This window comes from Felis catus, chromosome C2 (genome assembly GCF_018350175.1).
Source record: "Felis catus isolate Fca126 chromosome C2, F.catus_Fca126_mat1.0, whole genome shotgun sequence".
In the NCBI taxonomy this organism is placed as follows: domain Eukaryota; kingdom Metazoa; phylum Chordata; class Mammalia; order Carnivora; family Felidae; genus Felis; species Felis catus.
In genome coordinates this window covers 10,558,878-10,577,614 of record NC_058376.1, presented here as the reverse complement: position 1 = coordinate 10,577,614, position 18,737 = coordinate 10,558,878, and the positions used below count along the sequence as shown (strand labels likewise).

Below are 18,737 nucleotides of genomic sequence, written 5' to 3'. Positions count from 1 at the left end.
CTAGTGCTCGCAGGCAAGCCTGGGCTTTCCTTGGTGTCCAAGTTCATCATTCAGCTTCTGCCTCTGCTGTCACGTGGCCTTTGTTCCCCTGTGTGGCTTCTGTCTCCAAACGCACTTCTCCTTATAAGGACACCAGTCATTGGAGTTAGGGCCCACCCTCGCCCGAGACGTCCTCACCTTACCTGATCACATCTGCAAAACCCCTATATCTAAGTAAGGTTGCCTTCTGAGGTTCCCCGTGAACATGAGTTTTTAGGGAACACTATACAAGCTAGTTCAAACACCGAATGTCATCAGAGTTCCAGTCTTGACATTATGACTAACAAGTTCTCTGCAGGCACCTGTATATTTTACCCTCTGAAATGGCCCCACTCCCTTGGTAGCCCTGGTGAATCATCCTATCCCTTTTTTAAAATGTTTATTCATTTTGGAGGGCGGGAGGGGGGAACGCACGTGCCTACGAGTGGGGGAGGGGTAGAGAGAGAGGGAGAATCCCAAGCAGGCTCCGCACTGTCAGCGCAGAGTCTGACGTGGGGCTTGATGTCACGAACGGTGAGATCACCACCTGAGCCGAAATCAAGAAGTTGGACCCTCAACCGGCTTAGCCACCCAGGTGCCCCATACGATCATCCTAATCTTGACTTCCTAAATGACGACAAAGAATTAGTTTTTATAATATTGGCATTTTCAGATTTGTGTAGAACTTGCAACCTTTCACGCATTTTCCTCTATACTATTGCACCGGGTCCTCGGAATGGTCTCATGAAGTAAACAAGAGAGATTTTATTGTCCCTCGTCAACAGGTAGCAGAGCCAAGGCTCGGGGAAATTCCGTAACTTGCCCCAAGTCACACAGCCTGTATACACAGCAGAACCCAGATCTCTCAGCTTTACACCCACTGTTCTTCACGTTGTCGTCAGGAAATCCCAAAACCCGATTTGCAAACTCAGTGCCAGCAGCACTGGGAATCCAGACTCCTGGCATACTTCCCATGCTCTACCATTGCCCCAGAAAGCAAATGTAGCCCCCGTGACTTCACTATACCCACACTGTGCTCGAAAGCTAACCGTGAGCCTGGGTTATAGTTCAGAAGCAGCTTCTTACGGGGCTGGATTTGGGCTCCTGGCAGCCGAGCATTTAATGCCACACCCCCCCCACCCCGAGCAACCACAGATTGGCCTGCTTAATCGGGAATGCAATCCAACCAAGGTGAATACTTGTGAAATTGCTGCCCATAATTCTAACTCCATCATTTTATTTACGCCCATCGTTTTATGTGCAGTCACAAGAAATGTGACTGTCCGTCCAGCAAGAGCCACTAGCTGGGGCGTTCTGGCCCCAGGAACGTGCTGTTCACGACGGTGGGGATATTCCGCTTGCTCCCCTCACAATGGGCTCTTGTTAACGGCTTTGAGCACCAGGACATCTGCTCATGACCTCATAGACGGAGGTAATAAGTGATGACACTTTGTTCACAGGTGTGTGTGACATTTTTCCACTCTGGGAAAACTCTGCCTTCGACTTCCTCGTGTTCTTCCGATCAGACCTGGCACCGAGCTTGATCACTGGCGAGAGTCGGCCAGTGGGCACCCGTGACTGCCGTTCAGAGCCTCGGGACCCCCCACGCGCTGCCCTTCACCGCCTCCCGGCCCTTCTTGGCCGGCACCTGCAGTGGTGATAGCTGTCCCCCCCCCCCAAGAGCACATGCGCTGTTAGCCGGATTCCCTCATTAGAATGACCTATGGGCCTGGTATTTGAAGTGCGTGGGTGTGGAGAGCGAAAGAGGCTCAAGTGTTTTTCTCAGCAGGCTGTAGCCAGACTGGTAAGTCAGAGGAGAGCAAAGGAGAACGGACCGGCTAAATAACCGCCATCCCCGAAAGTGGCTCTGCAGGATCGAGTGCGGGCCTGGGAGGACGGTGCTGCCGTAGAGAGAGCTGACTCATTCACTCGTGTGGCCCGGGGAGGCTCGAAGGTTCCCTGCATCCCTGGCTTTGGTGCCGGGAGACGCGCAGAGGCCTTGGCGCCCCGAGGTGCGCTGCTCTCGGCTCCCGAGGGGGTAGGCGGCAGGCTCGCAGGCGTCCCGCGTGGGGGGTCCACGGTGGAGCGAGCGCCCAAGGGGCGCACAGAGACCTTCCTTCTCCAGCTCACAGGGACCTAACTCAAACGGCAGCCTCAGCTCTGGCCAGTGGTCGGGTTCCAGGAGGAACCCGTTTAGAAGCTCAAACGCTAGGACCGAATGAGGAGGCAGGAGCTACACGACAGGGGACGCAAGGGTCGCCTTATGCTCAAAAGCTGCAAAAGATAAGGCACTGAGTATATGATCTGGTGGACGAGGGCACACGCAGGGTGTGGGCCCTGAAGCCAGAAAGGCCCGTTTCCGTATCTCTGCCACATGCTAGCCGCCTGACCTTGAGCAAGTCACTTAACCTCTCTGGGGCCTCAGCTTTGTCGTCCGTAAAACGGGGGCGACACCAGTCTTTCCATCTCATCGTCTCATTGTGCAAGTTCAACGAAGTAACGAATCAGCACATACTAGTTCAATTATCGTTAAAGACGTGAGCAAGGCGATTCCACGAAGACGGAGGTGTGGGCGATCCGGGGAGGAGGAGCTGGTGACGAGGCACGTCGAGGTCTGATGGGGTAGGTGGGTGCCGGGCAGGGGGCACCCTTGAAGCTCCACCTGTTTTCCCTAGGAGTCCCAGCAAACGGAGGCAGAGCACAGAGGGCAGCAGACAGGACAGCGGCCCGAGCCCCGCGGACACGTCAGGAAAACTGCACGTTCAACTGGAATGTCAAGTTCACTCCTGCCCCGCCAGCTGGCGGTCTTTGTGAGGCACAACTGTGGCTGGCTGATCCGCCTTATAAACAAGCTGGGCCAAATGCTTCCCGGCGACCATGTGTCGCCCCCCTCGACGCCAGTGTGTGCATCCGAGTGCCAGGACAAAACACTAACTGCTTTATTTAGTCGGGAAGAAGGTCACGGGTGAGTCTTCCCCGACGCTTTCAGGCGGCCCCACGTTTCCAGGCCTCGGGCTGCTGACCTCTGACAGCCACCTGTGGTCTGATAAAGCCGCAGCTGGACGCTGCAGTTCCGTGTGGCCCCAGCACAGACTCCGATTCCTCACCGCATCTGAGAAGTAGTCAAACCTCAGGACAGCTCCCCAAGGGGCCGAGGGCGGGGAGGGGAAGACAGGGCGTAAAGTCCGCTCGAAATCGTTCCTCGCCCACGAGTGGAATAGCAGACGCAGAAGCTGGGGCCCTGTCACATCACGGCAGTGTCCTCCTATGCCAACGGTGTCAGGGGCAGCTCTCTCAGTCCTGTCCCGTTGTGACTGTCCCTCCCTGGGTTTGGTTCGTGGGTATAGCCCATCTGCCTGCATTGGCTCCTCGGCCGCTGGGCTGTGTTTCTGTCACTCTCCTTGGGGTAGGTTTGGACCTGAGACTCATCTTCTCCTTTTTGGGCAGTTTCGCTGGGATGTGAAACTTGCCCTTTGTCACGCAAGGGAAGGCTGTCCGCACAGAGGGCCGTCGGCCGTGGGGGTCGGAAGGGGCAGGGGGCTGCGGGGACACACCGTCATGACATCTTTCACTTGCGTGGGCATCTCTGCGGGAAAAACGGCTGTGCTCACGAACTTTAAACACTTAAGAGCGCAAATAAAGAACAGTCAAACGAAGGAAAAAAAAAACGCAGCTTTGAAAAGCAAGAAAAGCCCGTGAAGTCTCAGGTTTTGCTCTTTGCAAATTCTGGAAATCCCAACAGATTCTGAAATGTTGCAGGAAGAGTTCTCCTTTTACTGTAGAGATTGTGCCGGGTCTATTTTTCATCAAGGATAACTAAGTATTAAAATTAATGCGCCCTCAGATTCCAGGGGAAATCTGGACTGGGGGTATTTTTCACAAAGCACTTTTTTTTTTTTTTGAGAGAGAGTGAGCAAGCGGGAGAAGTGGGGCAGAGAGAGAGGGAAAGAGAGTATCCCAAGCAGGTTCCACACCCTGCCGGACGCGGGGTTCCATCTCATGACCACGTGATCATGACCTGAACCGAAATCAAGAGTCTAATGCTCAACCGACTGAGCCACCCAGGTGCCGCACATTAAGCATTTTTAGAAGATGCTTATTTATTTATTTTGAGAGAGAGAGAGAGAGAGAGAGAGAGAATGCATGCAAGTTGGGGGAGAGCCAGAGAGAGAGAGAGAGAGAGAGAGAGAGAGAGAATCCCAAGCAGGCTCTCCACCCATCCCAGTGTGGGGCTCGATCTCACAAACCATGAAATCATGACCTGCGCCATAATCAAGAGTCAGACGCTCAACCAGCTGAGCCACCCAGGCGCCCCCTACACACAAAGCATTTTTAATTTACATTTCTTACGTTTTCCACTGGAACAGCCGAACAGCCAGAGTTCATGCTTTTGCTCTCATCCATTTCCTCATCTAAACACCACTATTTTTGACACGGGAGCTGTCAAATGATTTACATGAGGGTTTCTGGATAGGGTACAAATCCTTCAAGTCGCACAGAATTTCCTACTTTCTCTAAATTGAAGTGAAATGAAGACGTCCGTGTGTATCCACATGCAGGCAAAGGGCCCTGTGTGTTTGCAGATGTGTTGATCTAAGGTAAGGGTACCTGCATCCACACGGGCAGAATGCAGACGGGGGGCCCACGCTGCTGGTGCCCCCCCCCCAAAGTCTCCTGACATGGACTTCGAACACAGAACTCAGTTTTCCATAAAAAACAGTATTGGGGGGGGGGGAGGGAGTGGCGGATTGTTTGAAAAAAAGCATTGTTTTACGTACAGAAAGCCGAAAACGTGCAGAGCGTTTTCTCTGGAAATCTCCTCTGGAAGTCGAGGACAGGGGCAGCATTTTATTCATCTTTGTGTCTTGTTGCGAGGCAATCAAAAAAGGTTTGATCACTGGATCAGTGAATTATCCCATAAACTTTCAATCTGACAGCTGGTTCTTTACGGCGTCCGATTTCACTTTGAAGGCGTGGCTTTCATTTTTCGTGGCACTGGTGTGAGCTGGGCCTGACCAGAGGCATGGATGGGCAAGCCTTCTTCTCCCTGGAGAATATTTACCCAACCCCAAGGCGCCACGACACTCATGTGACTTTGCATTCCTTTCCCCGGATTTCACGGTCCCTCCACGATCTTCCCTTTTCTTTTGGTGTCACGGTTCCTGGGCATCTTGGTGGAGGAATCAAGTTTTAATCCTTTTAGCCCAAACACTTCCAAGACCCTGAACTGCGGCCGGGGGAGCCCTCTGGTTGGTGACCCAAGTCCCCCAGGGGAAATCGAGCCAGAGACTTACATAGTGGGCAGGTGATCAAAGTAGCCTCGTCCTAGCCCTGACTCTGATAGTGCGATGGCCGGCTGCCTCAAGGATACAGCCCAACCCCTCATGACGCTTCAGCAGAGACCCAGGAGTGGACATTTAGAAGGGAAGGCAGGTGGTGTGGCGGCTGAAAGAAGGGAGAAGCTCCAGGCAGGACTGGGGGTGTGGCAGGCAGGGCCCGGCAGGAGCGGACTCTGGGGACAACGACATTCACCAAATAGGATATCTACAAACTGGGTATGCACACGTCCGAGGCTGCCTGCGGGCAGACATGGCAGTTTTCGGTCTCGAAGGCCCCAAGCCTCCTTTCCCTTTCTACATCTGCAAGCTGCCTCTCTTTCTGCACTTTGTATCTGTTGATGTCAAGTCCCTGCCTAAAAGCATGTGGGCGGTTCTCCCTTTCCCTGGGACCAGGCCCAATTCCCAGTGTGGATGGAGGTCCAGGCCTTGAGCCGCTCTCTGGGTCTCATCCTCCTCCAAAGCCCTCCCCAGATGGCCACTGGACCATCTTCTGGCTCCTCCACGGGCAGGTGTTCTTGCCCGCCCTGTTTCCTCTGCTCGGACACTCTTCTTGGTGCCTTCACCTGACATCCTGAAATGTCTCATCGGAGACGGCAGTTTGTCCGGGAAGACAAACTTCACTAGGTTCTGCGCGCCTGCTCATCTGCTTGACTGTTGGCCCCTCGCTAGCTCCCAAAGGCTGTGGCTTCTCTTTGGCTGATCTTTGTATCTCCAGTGGGGACCTAGTGCCTGGAACACAGTAGGTGCACGATGCATATCCGATGAATGGATGAATGGATGAATGGGGGAATGAACGAAGTGCCCTCATTACATGACCTCCGGGCGTGGGGGTGAAGTCTCAGAAAAAAGCAACGGACCCTCTACTTCCCGCACTGGAAGCGTCCGAAGCCTGTGCGAGACTTACCAATGAAAACCGAGAACACAAGGTCCACCCCATGTCAAAAAAATCCAGCCAATGTCTGGAACGATTATACTACTGTTATTGTATTTACTTATGAATGTTTGTGAAACTCCCGCTGTGTCTCAGGCACTCTCGTTTTATGAGGTTCTTAGCAGGATAAAGGAATTCCTCGCACCCAGAAGCAAGAGTGGAAAACAGCCTCCTTCCTAAGTGTCTGATTCAGGGGCTCACGTGCTGACCTGCTCTTTTCCCACCTCCCTCCGTGCTTCTCACGGCAGAGGGAAGGACATTCCCCGGGGAAGCGGGATCTCTTCTTCCTGAGTCCTGCCACACCCACGTCCTCTTGTTCCCATCATCCGGACACCCTTCGAGGCGTGCGTGAGAGGCACAGCCACGCCCACCGTACAGATGGGGAGACTGAGGCCAGCACATCTTAGCGAGCCCCGCAGGCCTCGGACCATGCCGCGCTACCTCCCGTGGACCCTACAGAATCACGGCGAACAGACGTGTGGGTTCTAGGTTGCCCCTCTAAATCAGAGGCACGCTGACTGGGGAGCAATGGCCTCGGTGTCATGCAGAGCCCGTGGATTTGGACAGAACGTGAGGCGAAGTAAGATACTTTGCCAAACAATCGCCAGATTAATTAATTCTCCGTTTATAGAGGGCCAAAAGAAAGTGCACGAACGTCCGCTTGCAGTTTCTAAAAATGCTGTGATACAACCTGAAAATGGCTCCCGGTGGAACAGCCAGCATGTCCTTAAGTACGGTCCAAGTCCAAGGCAAGCCGCCGTGGTACTACTATAAAACTCCCCAAACTTGGGTGGAGTCAGCAATTACCGTGCAGGAAGAATGTGACGCTCCTGGGTGCCAGCCTGTGGAGCCCAGCGACAGGACAAAGGGATTATTCTGCTTTGCCGTGAAAATGCAGTGTTTATTGTTAAAATACGGTGGGGAATTAAAGGGGCATGTATGAATCCTAAATATTTGCATGCCATTAATGTTTGCACAAAAGACTTGCAATGGCTAAGTTGGGAGAACTTCTTTTCCCATGAAAAACGTGCCTCAAATTACAGCGCATATTTAATTCCGCCTCCGCCACCGCTCATCTGAGATCTCAGGGCCCGCTGCGTATAACTCTTTCGCGACCCGAGACCTCCACGCGGCCGGCGAGCAAGGGGAAGGGTTGATGTCCCTCCTGGAAAACTTGTCCACTTGGATAAACAAAACAGCAGGTCCCCGTGGCTGTCGTTCGTTACGCGCTCACAGAGTTTCCATCATCTGCTCTGCAGAGTTCCTGTCACTGAAGCACATCTACCGAATGCGAGGCAGTGACTCCTGCCGTGTGTCCCTTGTGTCAGGACATCCTCCCTGCACCCACCCCCGCTCCCAAGGACAGAGCCAGAATCAGGCTCAGAAAGGTCAAGTGACTTGCCCACGGATGCACAGCTCCGTGCCAGCGTTCTGCACCCGGGGCGATCCCCTCCCCTACCACCCCCGCCCCCAGTGGCACTTGGTGACACGTGCAAACATCTGTGGCTGTCACAGTTGGGAAGGGAGCTGCTACCGGCTACTGGGGCGAGGCCAGGGATACTGCTAACCATCCAACAACACCCAGGGCAGCCCCACAATAATGAAAACTCAGCCCTAGATACTGATAGTATTGAGGGTGAGACACCTTCCTCAGCCGAGAATCCAGAAAAGTCCGTGCACCAGCCACGAGGCTGTACTTCCCGAAGAGCACGGGAGTCGTCACTCGCCAGAAGACGTTTAAGGAGACTCCGCTCTGTGCCAGGCGCTGAGGATACCACACGGTGCTTTTCGAGAGCAGGCTCAGATCTTTTAGGTTTTTGAAAATTCTTGGGGGTCCACCTCTTGGGAGCGCCAGGCACATCCTCCCGTCTTTTTTGTGGTACTTGGGGCTCAGTTACCCCTGCAGTGTCCCCGTGCATGCCACAGCTGTTCTTTTTTTTTTTTTTAATTTTTAATTTTATTTATTTATTTTATTTTATTTTTTTATATTTATTTATTTATTTATTTATTTATTTATTTTATTTATTTATTTATTTATTTTATTTATTTATTTTTATGCCACGGCTGGTCTTGAGCTCTTTCCCCGGCGACCTTCACTCCAAGCACATGGGCTCGGCACGGCCCCCAGCGCAGACGCTGCCCGCGAACTCCCATTTCGGTAGCCAGCTCTCTCTAATTATTTGACATGCCACAGATCTCCACGCTGAATCTGGGGGATGGTTGCTTAACTGGGGGGAGCCTAAAGGGGAGCGTCCGTGGGGCAGGAAAGGTAAGAGTGGGGGGTTTCCGCGCAGGGCTAAAGCAAGCCAACGGAAACCAGGGAAAGCACTCCCGGCAAAATTTCTTTGAGAAATTCTGCCTGCAGCCGACGCGACCTTGATGCAGTTAAGAACCCCTTCAGATGTGTTTCCAATCATCTTTCCCTGAATCTCAGGATGGGAAACAGGTGAGAGCAGAACTAATGTTGGGGCAGGTGGGAGAAAGCTCTGGAAGGGACCCACCTGTCTGTCTGTGGTACCTGGGAACCCAGGGCCATCTCAGAGACGGCCAGCAGATTGGGCCCCTTTTCTGCTGCTTTACGTGTTTCCTCCGTTTGTTTTTTTTTTTTTTTTCTTTCCCAAGGTGTGCAGACCAAGCCCTTTCTGGTGTCTGTCAGTGATCCATGCCAGGACTTTGCTTTCAGCACTTTTTAGTTCAAGGGGACACTGGCCGTTCACACCGATTCATGTTCCCAGAGTGGTGGATCTGTGGTCCCGGACTGCAGCACTGTGCGGGTGGGGGTGCTGAGCACTGAGAAGCCAGCAGGGTACTTTCACTGTTTCCCAGTCCCTACACCTGTGGGACACTCCTGAGGGACCGGCTGCAGTATGGGGACTCTTCCAGGAAGAGCTTCTCCTGCCATGTGGCCCCACACGCAGCCACTCCTGGCCTCCACACGTCCCCCTGCCGCCCGGGGACGTTCATGTTCGGAGATGGGGCCGATGTATGCATCTAGAACACCCGTAGGTTTTCATTTTTAAAATAAGACTTTACTATTCAGTGATGTTTCCTAATTTTATTTGTTTTATTCTCTGTGAGCTTTTGAACGTAAGTTTGTCATGTATTTTGGGGAGAGGCAGAAAGTGTTGGGGGTAGGGGGGTAAGGGAGACATTTTGCCACTTCTCATGAATGAGTGGGATGCTGGATGAGCGTTCTCAGTCTCAGCACTACTGACGTTTCAGACGCGTGACTCCATTGCCAGTGTGGGGGGTGGGGTGGGGGATGGGGTGGCGGGTTAGCCTGTGCACCGCAGGGTGTGGGGCCCCATCCCTGGCTTCCACCCACTAGAGGTTACCAGCACATCCCCGTGCCAGTGGCGACAGCCAAAAATGTCTCCAGATGCTACCGAGTGTCCCATGGGGGTCAAAATCACCCCAGTTGGGAACGACTGAGTGAGCCCACCATCAAAATGGATAAGCAGAAAGACGGATAAAATACCGACTGTGGCCTGCCCTCAGGTTTCCAAAGGCATGACGAAGACAGAGCACCTGGAAAGACCCAGCAGTGTAGGCACTGGAGATACACCACTCAAAGGGGCAGCCAGAGCCGTATCATGGCATGAGTTTAGATCGGCTTCTCATTAATTACAAATAAATAGGGCGCCTGGGTGGCTCAGGTGGCTAAGCATCCGACTTCGGCTCAGGTCATGATCTCACGGCTTGCGGGTTCAAGCCCCACGTCGTCAGGCTCGGTGCTGACGGCTCGGAGCCTGGAGCCTGCCTCGGATTCTGTGTCTCCCTCTCTCTCTCTCTCTCTCTGCCCCTTCCCTGCTCGCTCTCTGTCTCTCTCTTTCTCAAAAATAAATAAACATTAAAGAATCAAAAACATTAACAGTAAATAGATACTGACTGTACTCCACACAATAGTTTCAAGTAGAATGAAGGAAAAACAACCGTAAAGACCCAAAACCAGTGCCTTGAGCGAGCTGGAATGTTTCCACCTCCCAACAGGCCCATCCCTCGTCGCCTCGTCTGCCGAGATCTGATAAGCACACAGATCACCAGCTGAGCTCAAACGCCCATACTCCTGTGCAGTGCCTTCGAGCGAGCCAAGGAAAGTCTCCTTTGTTTGCATAAGGTGACTCAGTTAGGGCCACACAGCACCCTGAGAATGCCCGCCAGCACTCCCATTAACCAGACTCAGGAGTTTCCTTGGGTCAGGAGGCTGCGGGAGGTGGAACAGTCTACGGCTGACGCCACCCACACATCCTTAATGACGGTCTGAAATCTCGAGGTAAAAGCAGGGATTCATCTAAGTTGAAAAATCAACAGGAAATTTACTTCCATCTTCTTTGAGAAGCACACAGTTTAAGTAGCTTCTAGACGCACGCTTCCACACCAAGGACATCGCGAGACACCCGTTCTGGCTCCCGCAGCTGAGAAAGGCCAAGAGCCTCTCCAAGAAGGATGTGGGGATCACTTCGTGACTTACGGGTCCTCGACCCCCGGAAACCCTCACTAGAGGAAGTTCTCCGACAACACGTGGAGCTCCTGCGTGGCATCTGTGCCCGACAGAGGGTGGGCACACGCTCGAGTCCCAGAAGAGCGCGGGGCAAAGCGTGGGGCAAAGCGCACGCCACGGGGAGCTCCGTTCGGAACACAGACCGAACGTACCTCTGCCGAGCGAGGGACTCGCATCGGAACTGCTGTGGTGATGGGGGCCAGGCGTTGCCTGAAGTCCAACTAATGTGTGTATATGAAAATGTTTTTCTTTTCTTGGTTTCTTTATTTTCGAGAGAGAGCGCAAGTGGGGAAGGGGCAGAGAGAGAGGGGACAGAAGATCTGAAGCAGGCTCTGCACCGTCAGCAGTGAGCCCGATGCAGGGCTCAACTCAAGAGCCGTGAGATCGTGACCTCCACCGACTGAGCCACCGACAGGTGCCCCTCCAAAAATACACATCTTGAAGAGCCGCGATATGTCCCCCGCGCCCCGACAGTGAGTCGGCACATTTGGAAGTATTCACAGGCAACTCATTCAATCTACGCTGCTCACTTATTAATTTTTGGTAATCGCATCCTTTAGCATGCATGTAGTGCCAAAGATAATTTGGTCCAAGAAGGCTTTTCGGTGGGGCTACATGTGCACACGCACGCACACACACGCACGCACTGACTGAAAGCCCAACAGATCCTTCAAAAACACATAACCTCTTCATACTGACAGGACGTGACTGTTTATAAACACCCCCCGAGTGATCCGAAGTCGTTTTATAATCATCAACAGAAAGCAAACAGTCAGACAGTATATTCTCTCTCTTTTCCGACAAGTAATTTTTCTTTTTCAAAAGAAAATAATAACACAGAACATGCTCTTCCCTCACCAATCTTCTCCACCCTCTCTTGCCCCTCGCCAACCGGCACAGAAAGAAAATACAAAACTGATTTATTAGAACCAGAGCAGCGTCGCGGCCGTTGGCCGGACCGCTGTTTATGTCTATAATGCTTGCCGCTGAAACAGGAAGCTCTAAAAATCATTCAACCATTATTTGTCTCGGAGGCGCTTGCTGATTGAGAGTCCCCTGTCCCCACCAAAAAGAACTGCCTTGGCCGAACGCAAGCTGGCTGGCACGGAAGGGGTGGAGGGCGGGTGAAGTCCAGCGTCTGCCCACCAGCTCTGAAATATTGCTCAGGCCATTCACTTCAATTTCAAAAAACCGTCTGACCCTATCAGCAACGTCTGGCACTTTGCAACACCAGCAAGAACACCATGAAGACGTGAATTCTGAAACTCTATGCTTCAGGCATAAGCAGTTTCCAAGAGGGCTTTTCTCCTTGGTCCCTGCCACGTCTTAACAGGACAAGGACCACCAGTGGTAATAGTGGTGGGGGTGCTGATGGGAGGGCGGGGGAAGGAAAGGAGCAACCGGCTTTAAGAAAGTGTTGCTACCCCTTTTATTGGCAAATGTGAAACAGAATGAGAAAGCTGATCTCTAAAGATGAATTCCAGGGGCGCCTGGGGGGCTCAGCGGGGTGAGTGTCCGACTCTTGGCTTCGGCTCAGGTCGTGATCTCACAGGTCGGGAGTCAGAGCCCCGCATCGGGCTCTTCGCTGACGGTGTGGAGCCTGCTTGGGATTCTCTGTCTCTCCCTCTCTCTCTGCCCCTCCCCTGCTCGTGCTCTCTCTTAAAATAAATAAATAGACTTAAAAAAATTAAAAAAAAGAAAAGATGGATTCTACATCAGATCATGGACACGAGCTTTCGACCTGTCGTCTAAAGGAATTATTTGCTAGGGCTTTGCAGGGCTTGGTGTATCAGAAGTTAAGTCTTTTTTTTTTTTAATCCATATTTGCCCACAGTGAAGTCTGAGAGCAGATTTCAGTGTGTGTACATGTATATATATGCTCATACACAAATTCAATATATATATATATACTAAACATATATATACTAAGTATGAATATAAATATACATAATATATAATTTTTAAATGTAAATCAATAGCAACTGAGAAAAAAAGGGGAGAATGGGAGAGTTGATTTGAATACACCTCGTGTCTTTTTTTATATTTTCTCCAGGAGATCTGATTACCAGCTTATTATCTTGAATGTTACCCATGGAACAACTCGGGGGTTGTCAGATAAATTTTTCCTACCCCTCTTAGAGGACTCTGTGATGCAAGGGAGAATGACTTGGGTCCTATGATAATATTGTGAATCATTCGGACCATTTCTTTCTCCATAAAGATGCCTCTCTTTTCGGTCAGGATATCAGGACAGTTTATCCTCTCCTAAAGGTGCCTTCCTTTCGCGTCAACCGCAGTCTTTCATTCATCTGAACGCAACCTCCTCATACTGTTCTCCAAATAATGTAAAATAACTTAAGAATGGAAGTGCCTTACGTAACAAACATTACATAAATACGCAATAACTCAGATAGTGACAGGGTAAATATTCTGCCTGGGAAGACATCCAGAGCAAGAACATAATGAAGGAATTTCATTTTATAAAAGCATTGGGAAGGGGTAACTGTTTTGAAAGTGGAGACTTAAGTTGCCAGGGAGGTCAACATACACATAAATTCCTCCAAGAAATTAAACCCCATTCTAACAGCCCAGAGAACTGGGGACCTCATGGGGGCTGAGCATGGAATCCACACTGCAGGGGTGTGGGGGAGTCCAGGCACTCACTGAGACGAGGCTCTGACAAAATGGGCCCCTTCCCCTTCCGAGGGACAGCACGTGTGCATACCTGATGGCCTTCAAAAGGTTTGGACCAGCAGTTCGAATGGGATCTATTTTCCTAATTATACAAGCCAGGTCCTGGCTATAATAAAAACAGGTGTTACCAAAACACACAGGGTGCAAGAAGAATGCTTTGTCTGTTCGCTTATTTATATTCCAGTTATCTACTATGTGCAGCCCCGTGCTAGGCTGGCCCTCCAAGGCAAGTTTCAAATTCACAGATTCTTGGCTTGGGCCGGGGCGGTCCATGGATCCCCAGAAGGTGACCACAAATGAGCCTCAGCAGTCCTGGAAAAGGAAGCTGTGCGGGGGAAACTCCGCGTATAAGCGCATATGCGTATTTTTTTTCCCTTGGGAGAAGGCTTCCAAGGGATTTTCAAAACTTTCTGTGATGTTCCCAAAAGATTAAAAATCACACTCTTAGAAATTAGAAGGAAATTTACACTGGATTCTCTTCCCTCGTTTATGATGTGGTTGATGATACGGTCTGGTAGATTTCGTCTTTGGTTCTAAAATGCATTCACTAAAGCCGGTATTCCCTGATTGATCGATTTCTTTCCAACTGACTATGTACTCCAACAGGGACGGAAGCACTCACAGACCTCATTGCTAACATTTCTTAACTGTCTCTCAGCTGCAGCCACGCTATGCTTTCCTGTAACTGCAAATGTCAGTGATCCCTGCCTCAACTGCCCACGTAAACTGATGGAAGCGACTGTTAATTCACCTCGCCAAAGAGAACCTCTTTTGACCCTTGAACTTCAATTTTCCGGAGGTGAGGGATGGTCCCAGAACTTGTGGTTAAGTGAAAGGTTCTGAACAACAACCTGTGTGCTCTGCATAACCTCTCCTCCCCTGGGAGCTGCTAACTCTTCTTCCATTGTAAAGGAAGAGTCCATTTCTATGGAGACACCAAATCGAAGGGAGAAACTCCCAAAAGGGAAGTATACCCTGAACGAGAATTTAAACTGGCAAGGAGCAAAAGGAGGGAAGGGGAAAAAGAAAGACGGTTCAGACTGCTGAAGCCTTTACCAATATTTTTTAGGGGCCAGTGTTGTCAGCAAGGCCTTAAAAGCCGGAAGGGCAGGTTTCCCCAGTTGCACTGAACTTGAGGTTAGACGTTGTGTGATCCTGGATGTGAGCCAGCACCCAGACAGATCAGTTTTGTCGAACAGAGAAAAACCCTTCCACGTCCAACCTCTGGCGATTTCTGTGAGGTTTTCCAACCTGCATGGGCTGGCAGCTGGTAAAAAGAAAAGGGAGTTTCTTTTTCTACCCTTCGTTTGGAGCCGAGCACCAAGCCCTTTTGAGAATCCATCGGATCTGTGCTGTTTGACAGAATGCGAAACTGGCACAGAAATGTTTGGACGAGCCAATAGCCAGGACCTTCTCGGCCACTGTGGTGTGTTGATGCCAATGACGTGTTTTCAGGCACATTTTCAAAACCCGAAAATGAAACAGTAAATAGCCTGAAGATCGCCTAAGAAAACGTAATGACACTTTTAAAGGACAAGATTCAGTGAGGAAGATTAAGGCTAATTGTCAAAATTAGTAGAATCATCTGCTCTCTTCGTAATGGGAAGCAAATTACAAAAAAAAAAAAAAAAAAAAGATCTGGCAGGCTTCGATGTTGACACTTCCACTCGAGAGAGTAAAATCAAGTTGTATTTTATAACTATGGAGAGACATAAGGACACAAAGTCAAATGGGGCCTTTTGACAGCCCGTTTCGTTTTGTAGTACTGACTAAAAAAAAAAAAAAAACACAAGCACACAAATAACTCAAGACCAACAATCTACAGGATAACCATAATTGGGTCAAATGTGTAATTAGGGCTCCTATATTTTGGATTGCTTATTATCTCGCATGGGAAGCGGAGCCCATTCCAAACAGATATTGTCCCTTTATGGCATTTTAATCGATTTTCTTGTTCCAGGTTATCAGAAGACAGCCCGGCCTTGGTTCCAGCTATTTCACTCTCTGGGTTTTATGCAAACTCTAGGGCATTCTGGCACGAATCAGGCAGCCAAGTGCAAACAATCCACACCTTGGGGAAACAGTTCACTGTTCCCCAAGTAAACACAATCACCTATTAGTCACCCACTCAAAACAGAAATGGCCAATGGGGGACAAGAGACCAGCCCTCGATGCCAGAAAAGGAAGCATGCTGCTTTCAAAATCTCATTCTTTATGAGCACCGACTAACTGCATACTGCCTCAAAGCCACTACAGCGCTGCTTGTGGGGAAATGTCACCGGCATGATCCGTTCCAGTTTCCCACACTTTTATAACCCAAACCCAACACGCAGACCCCCATAGACGCGCACTACGATAACAGGACTTTCTCTGGAAATGCAGTGCCGTGAGACTCAGCCACCGTTCCTGATAATGCACATCCACAAGCATTGAAGTGAGATGGCGAGGGAGGCTGGCAGGCAGGCCCCAGACAATAGATAGGGCCTTTGTGTTTTATTGGCTTCTCACCTACTCGGCCAGCCACTCATCTGAAGCCTTCGAGATGTTTTCTAAACACACATCTCTGAATCATAATGTGAATTCCATTTACTGAAAGGCGGGGACTTTTAATATAACAAGTGAACCCATTTAATGACTTTATGCTTTTATACATTACAGCATCTCTCATGCTTTCCATAAGTGGATATAATTTTCTTTGCATTACCCTATTATTAACATAGTTAGTATTATGAACATATGTATTCAATCATGTTATCTCTTTTTTTTTTTTTTCTTTCTCAACCCAGGATGCTATTTTAAAAATGCTCTGGACGGCTAAGATAGCAAAAATGATTGCCCCCAAAAGCAACACACCTTTACCCCTTCCCCTCTTTGACTAGTCAAACCCAGATTTTCTTATATTTTGCAATGCCTTTATAAAGAGTAACGATTACTCTTATGTTTAAATGTCCATTGGTTATACTTTAATCTTTTTTTTAAATACAAGAGTCATCTACTGTTGTTCAGGCCCTTATCGTGACTTTTATTATATTCGAAATAACTTGTATGCATTCGGTTATTCATTACTATATCGTGAAAATGAGATTTTCAAAACAAACTCTCCTTCCTCTTCAATTAAACTTCTAGTACTTACTGCTATTTATAAAATATGACTTCAGTTCCCACAATGCAGAGAAAACACAATATTTGAAAATAATTGGAAACCAGAGGGGTTTACGGGCCAAAATTCCTCTTTCTGCTCTAATACTTCAGTAATGGGCACAGAAAAATAAAACACACAGAACAGTTCCTTTGGGTAATCCAGTCTTTAACACATTAGCACGAAAATGTTCACTGGGTCTGACCCCTCCCCCAAATAATAAGGCATCCAAATGACACGAAACAAGGAAGGTGGCAAAACGCCATCAAATCTACCAAACCAGAAGGATATCAACACCGTGTCTTCATATTTTGCCATAAAATGGTAAATTTGAAACCACATTTCAGTAACCATATATTGTATATCCCTTAAAACGATCAGAAGGGCTCATCTGAAACTTGGTCCCTTGTCACAGACAGCTCATGGAATCTAAGTTAAAGGCTTCTATTGTAGAGATCTTTGATAATTACCAAGTTGAGAACACCAGTTGTACGATCTCAGTTTCCATGATGGTGAGTTTTATATTTTTAAATTTTGGTGAGGACCTGAGGGATTTCCTTGAAGTTCACATTTCATGTTTTACATCTTCCAAAGCAGTTTTAAACCGGCTCAGTAATAGAAGGCAACAATGAATCTTGAAAACATATTAAGTTTTAAATAAATATTTTTTAAAAGCTCGATGTAGTGATAAGAACAAAAAAGTCTATTTCTGGGGTTGGGGGGAACTTCCATCACGGAAACTTCTAGAAGGTTTTGAAATTTGGGTCTGTTGCCATGTAAATACTTGTGTTTCAAGTTCAGTTTTGACGGATACATACCTCGTCCACTCCGACCGACAAACCTGAGGTCATTGAATCTTGCAACTTGGTTTTTCATGGCTGCGGTGGCATTTCTCAGTTCGGCTGAGTAGTTTTCGTCATTGCCTGCCATCACAGTGACCAGAGTACCATCTGGGACATCCCCCAGAGCCACCACCTAAACACCGGCCAAGGGACAAACGCAGACATCAGAAATGTTACAAACGTTGGTGTCTCTGGTGTAGCAATTGCTCTAAAATTAAACGTATATTAAGTGATCCTTTTTAAGTTTGCAAAGGAATAGCAAAATGACAGAAAAGTTATTCATGGGAAGAATTTCTTTGAATTCCATTATGCAGGACTAAATATAAATTTTCAAGCCCTAAAACATTCATCTGACAAAGCCACATCAGGTCACATGGCACAGTTGGAAGGAGACTGAATGCGGCCAAGGCTCTGGAAAGCTGTGCCTTCTCACGAATGCAATCACCTTACTCGTGCGCATCTGAGAAACGCAATTATCTTCTTTTTGTGACTATATAACCTAACCCATTTTTCGCTCGTCCAGACCTCCATCGATGGGCCTAACAGGGCCAACTTTGCTTTTAGGCGCTCAAACTTATTTCTGCCAAAATTGAATTCGATCATGGCCACTGAATTGTTGACCGTTCTTGAGGGACGCTGTCCCTCTGCAGGTCATCTTTGAGACCCCCTGCTCGCGTCTCTTATTCTGATTGTCAGTAGCAGGGAATTGTCTGGCAGGCAAAGGAAAAAAAAATATCAGAAGTGTATCCTTTATTACTAATTCCAAAATCAACAGACGTCAGAGAAGAGGGGCTCTCCCTGTTAGGTGCTGCTCTGAATTCAGGAGTGGAACTAGGTGGCATTTTTATATCTGTGGGTCCCCCAGACGTGTCCACTGCATCCTGATAGTTGACTGAGGTTTTCCCCAAACCCAGCTGACCTTGAAGAGGAGTTCCGCTAACGTAATTGCATAGGAATGGATTTCCTAACAGGGCTGGTGAACAAGACTGGTAGATAAGTATTTTTGAGGCTCAGGTAATAAAAAAAGCAGTAATTTCCAAGGTAAAATGCTCTGAAGACAATGGTGTAAAGATGCTTTGTGCAGTAGTATCCCATCATTTGACCCTTCTAGAAACTATTTATTGGGGTTAGACAACTATTACCAGCTAAATTTCCATTGCTTCTATTTTTTTAAAGTGGTCATAGGACTTCCAATGAAAATACCCCAAGTTCTATCGTTTCTGATATTCCTCATGGTACTTTCTCAGTCAGTAGTGCATTTGTGTTAATCATG

The 18,737-nt window shown here is 49.0% G+C and overlaps 1 protein-coding gene across 4 annotated transcripts in view; it reads right to left on the bottom strand.

The window, feature by feature from the left end:
- Nucleotides 1-18,737, bottom strand: part of RUNX1 (RUNX family transcription factor 1) — a 257,748-nt gene that overhangs the window by 71,308 nt on the left and 167,703 nt on the right. For all 4 annotated transcript variants that reach the window (XM_023238766.2, XM_023238765.2, XM_023238764.2 and 1 more), the window contains one exon: nt 17,441-17,597. In XM_023238766.2, coding sequence (XP_023094534.1) covers nt 17,441-17,597 — 157 coding nt within the window. The remainder of the gene's footprint in view (nt 1-17,440; nt 17,598-18,737) is intronic.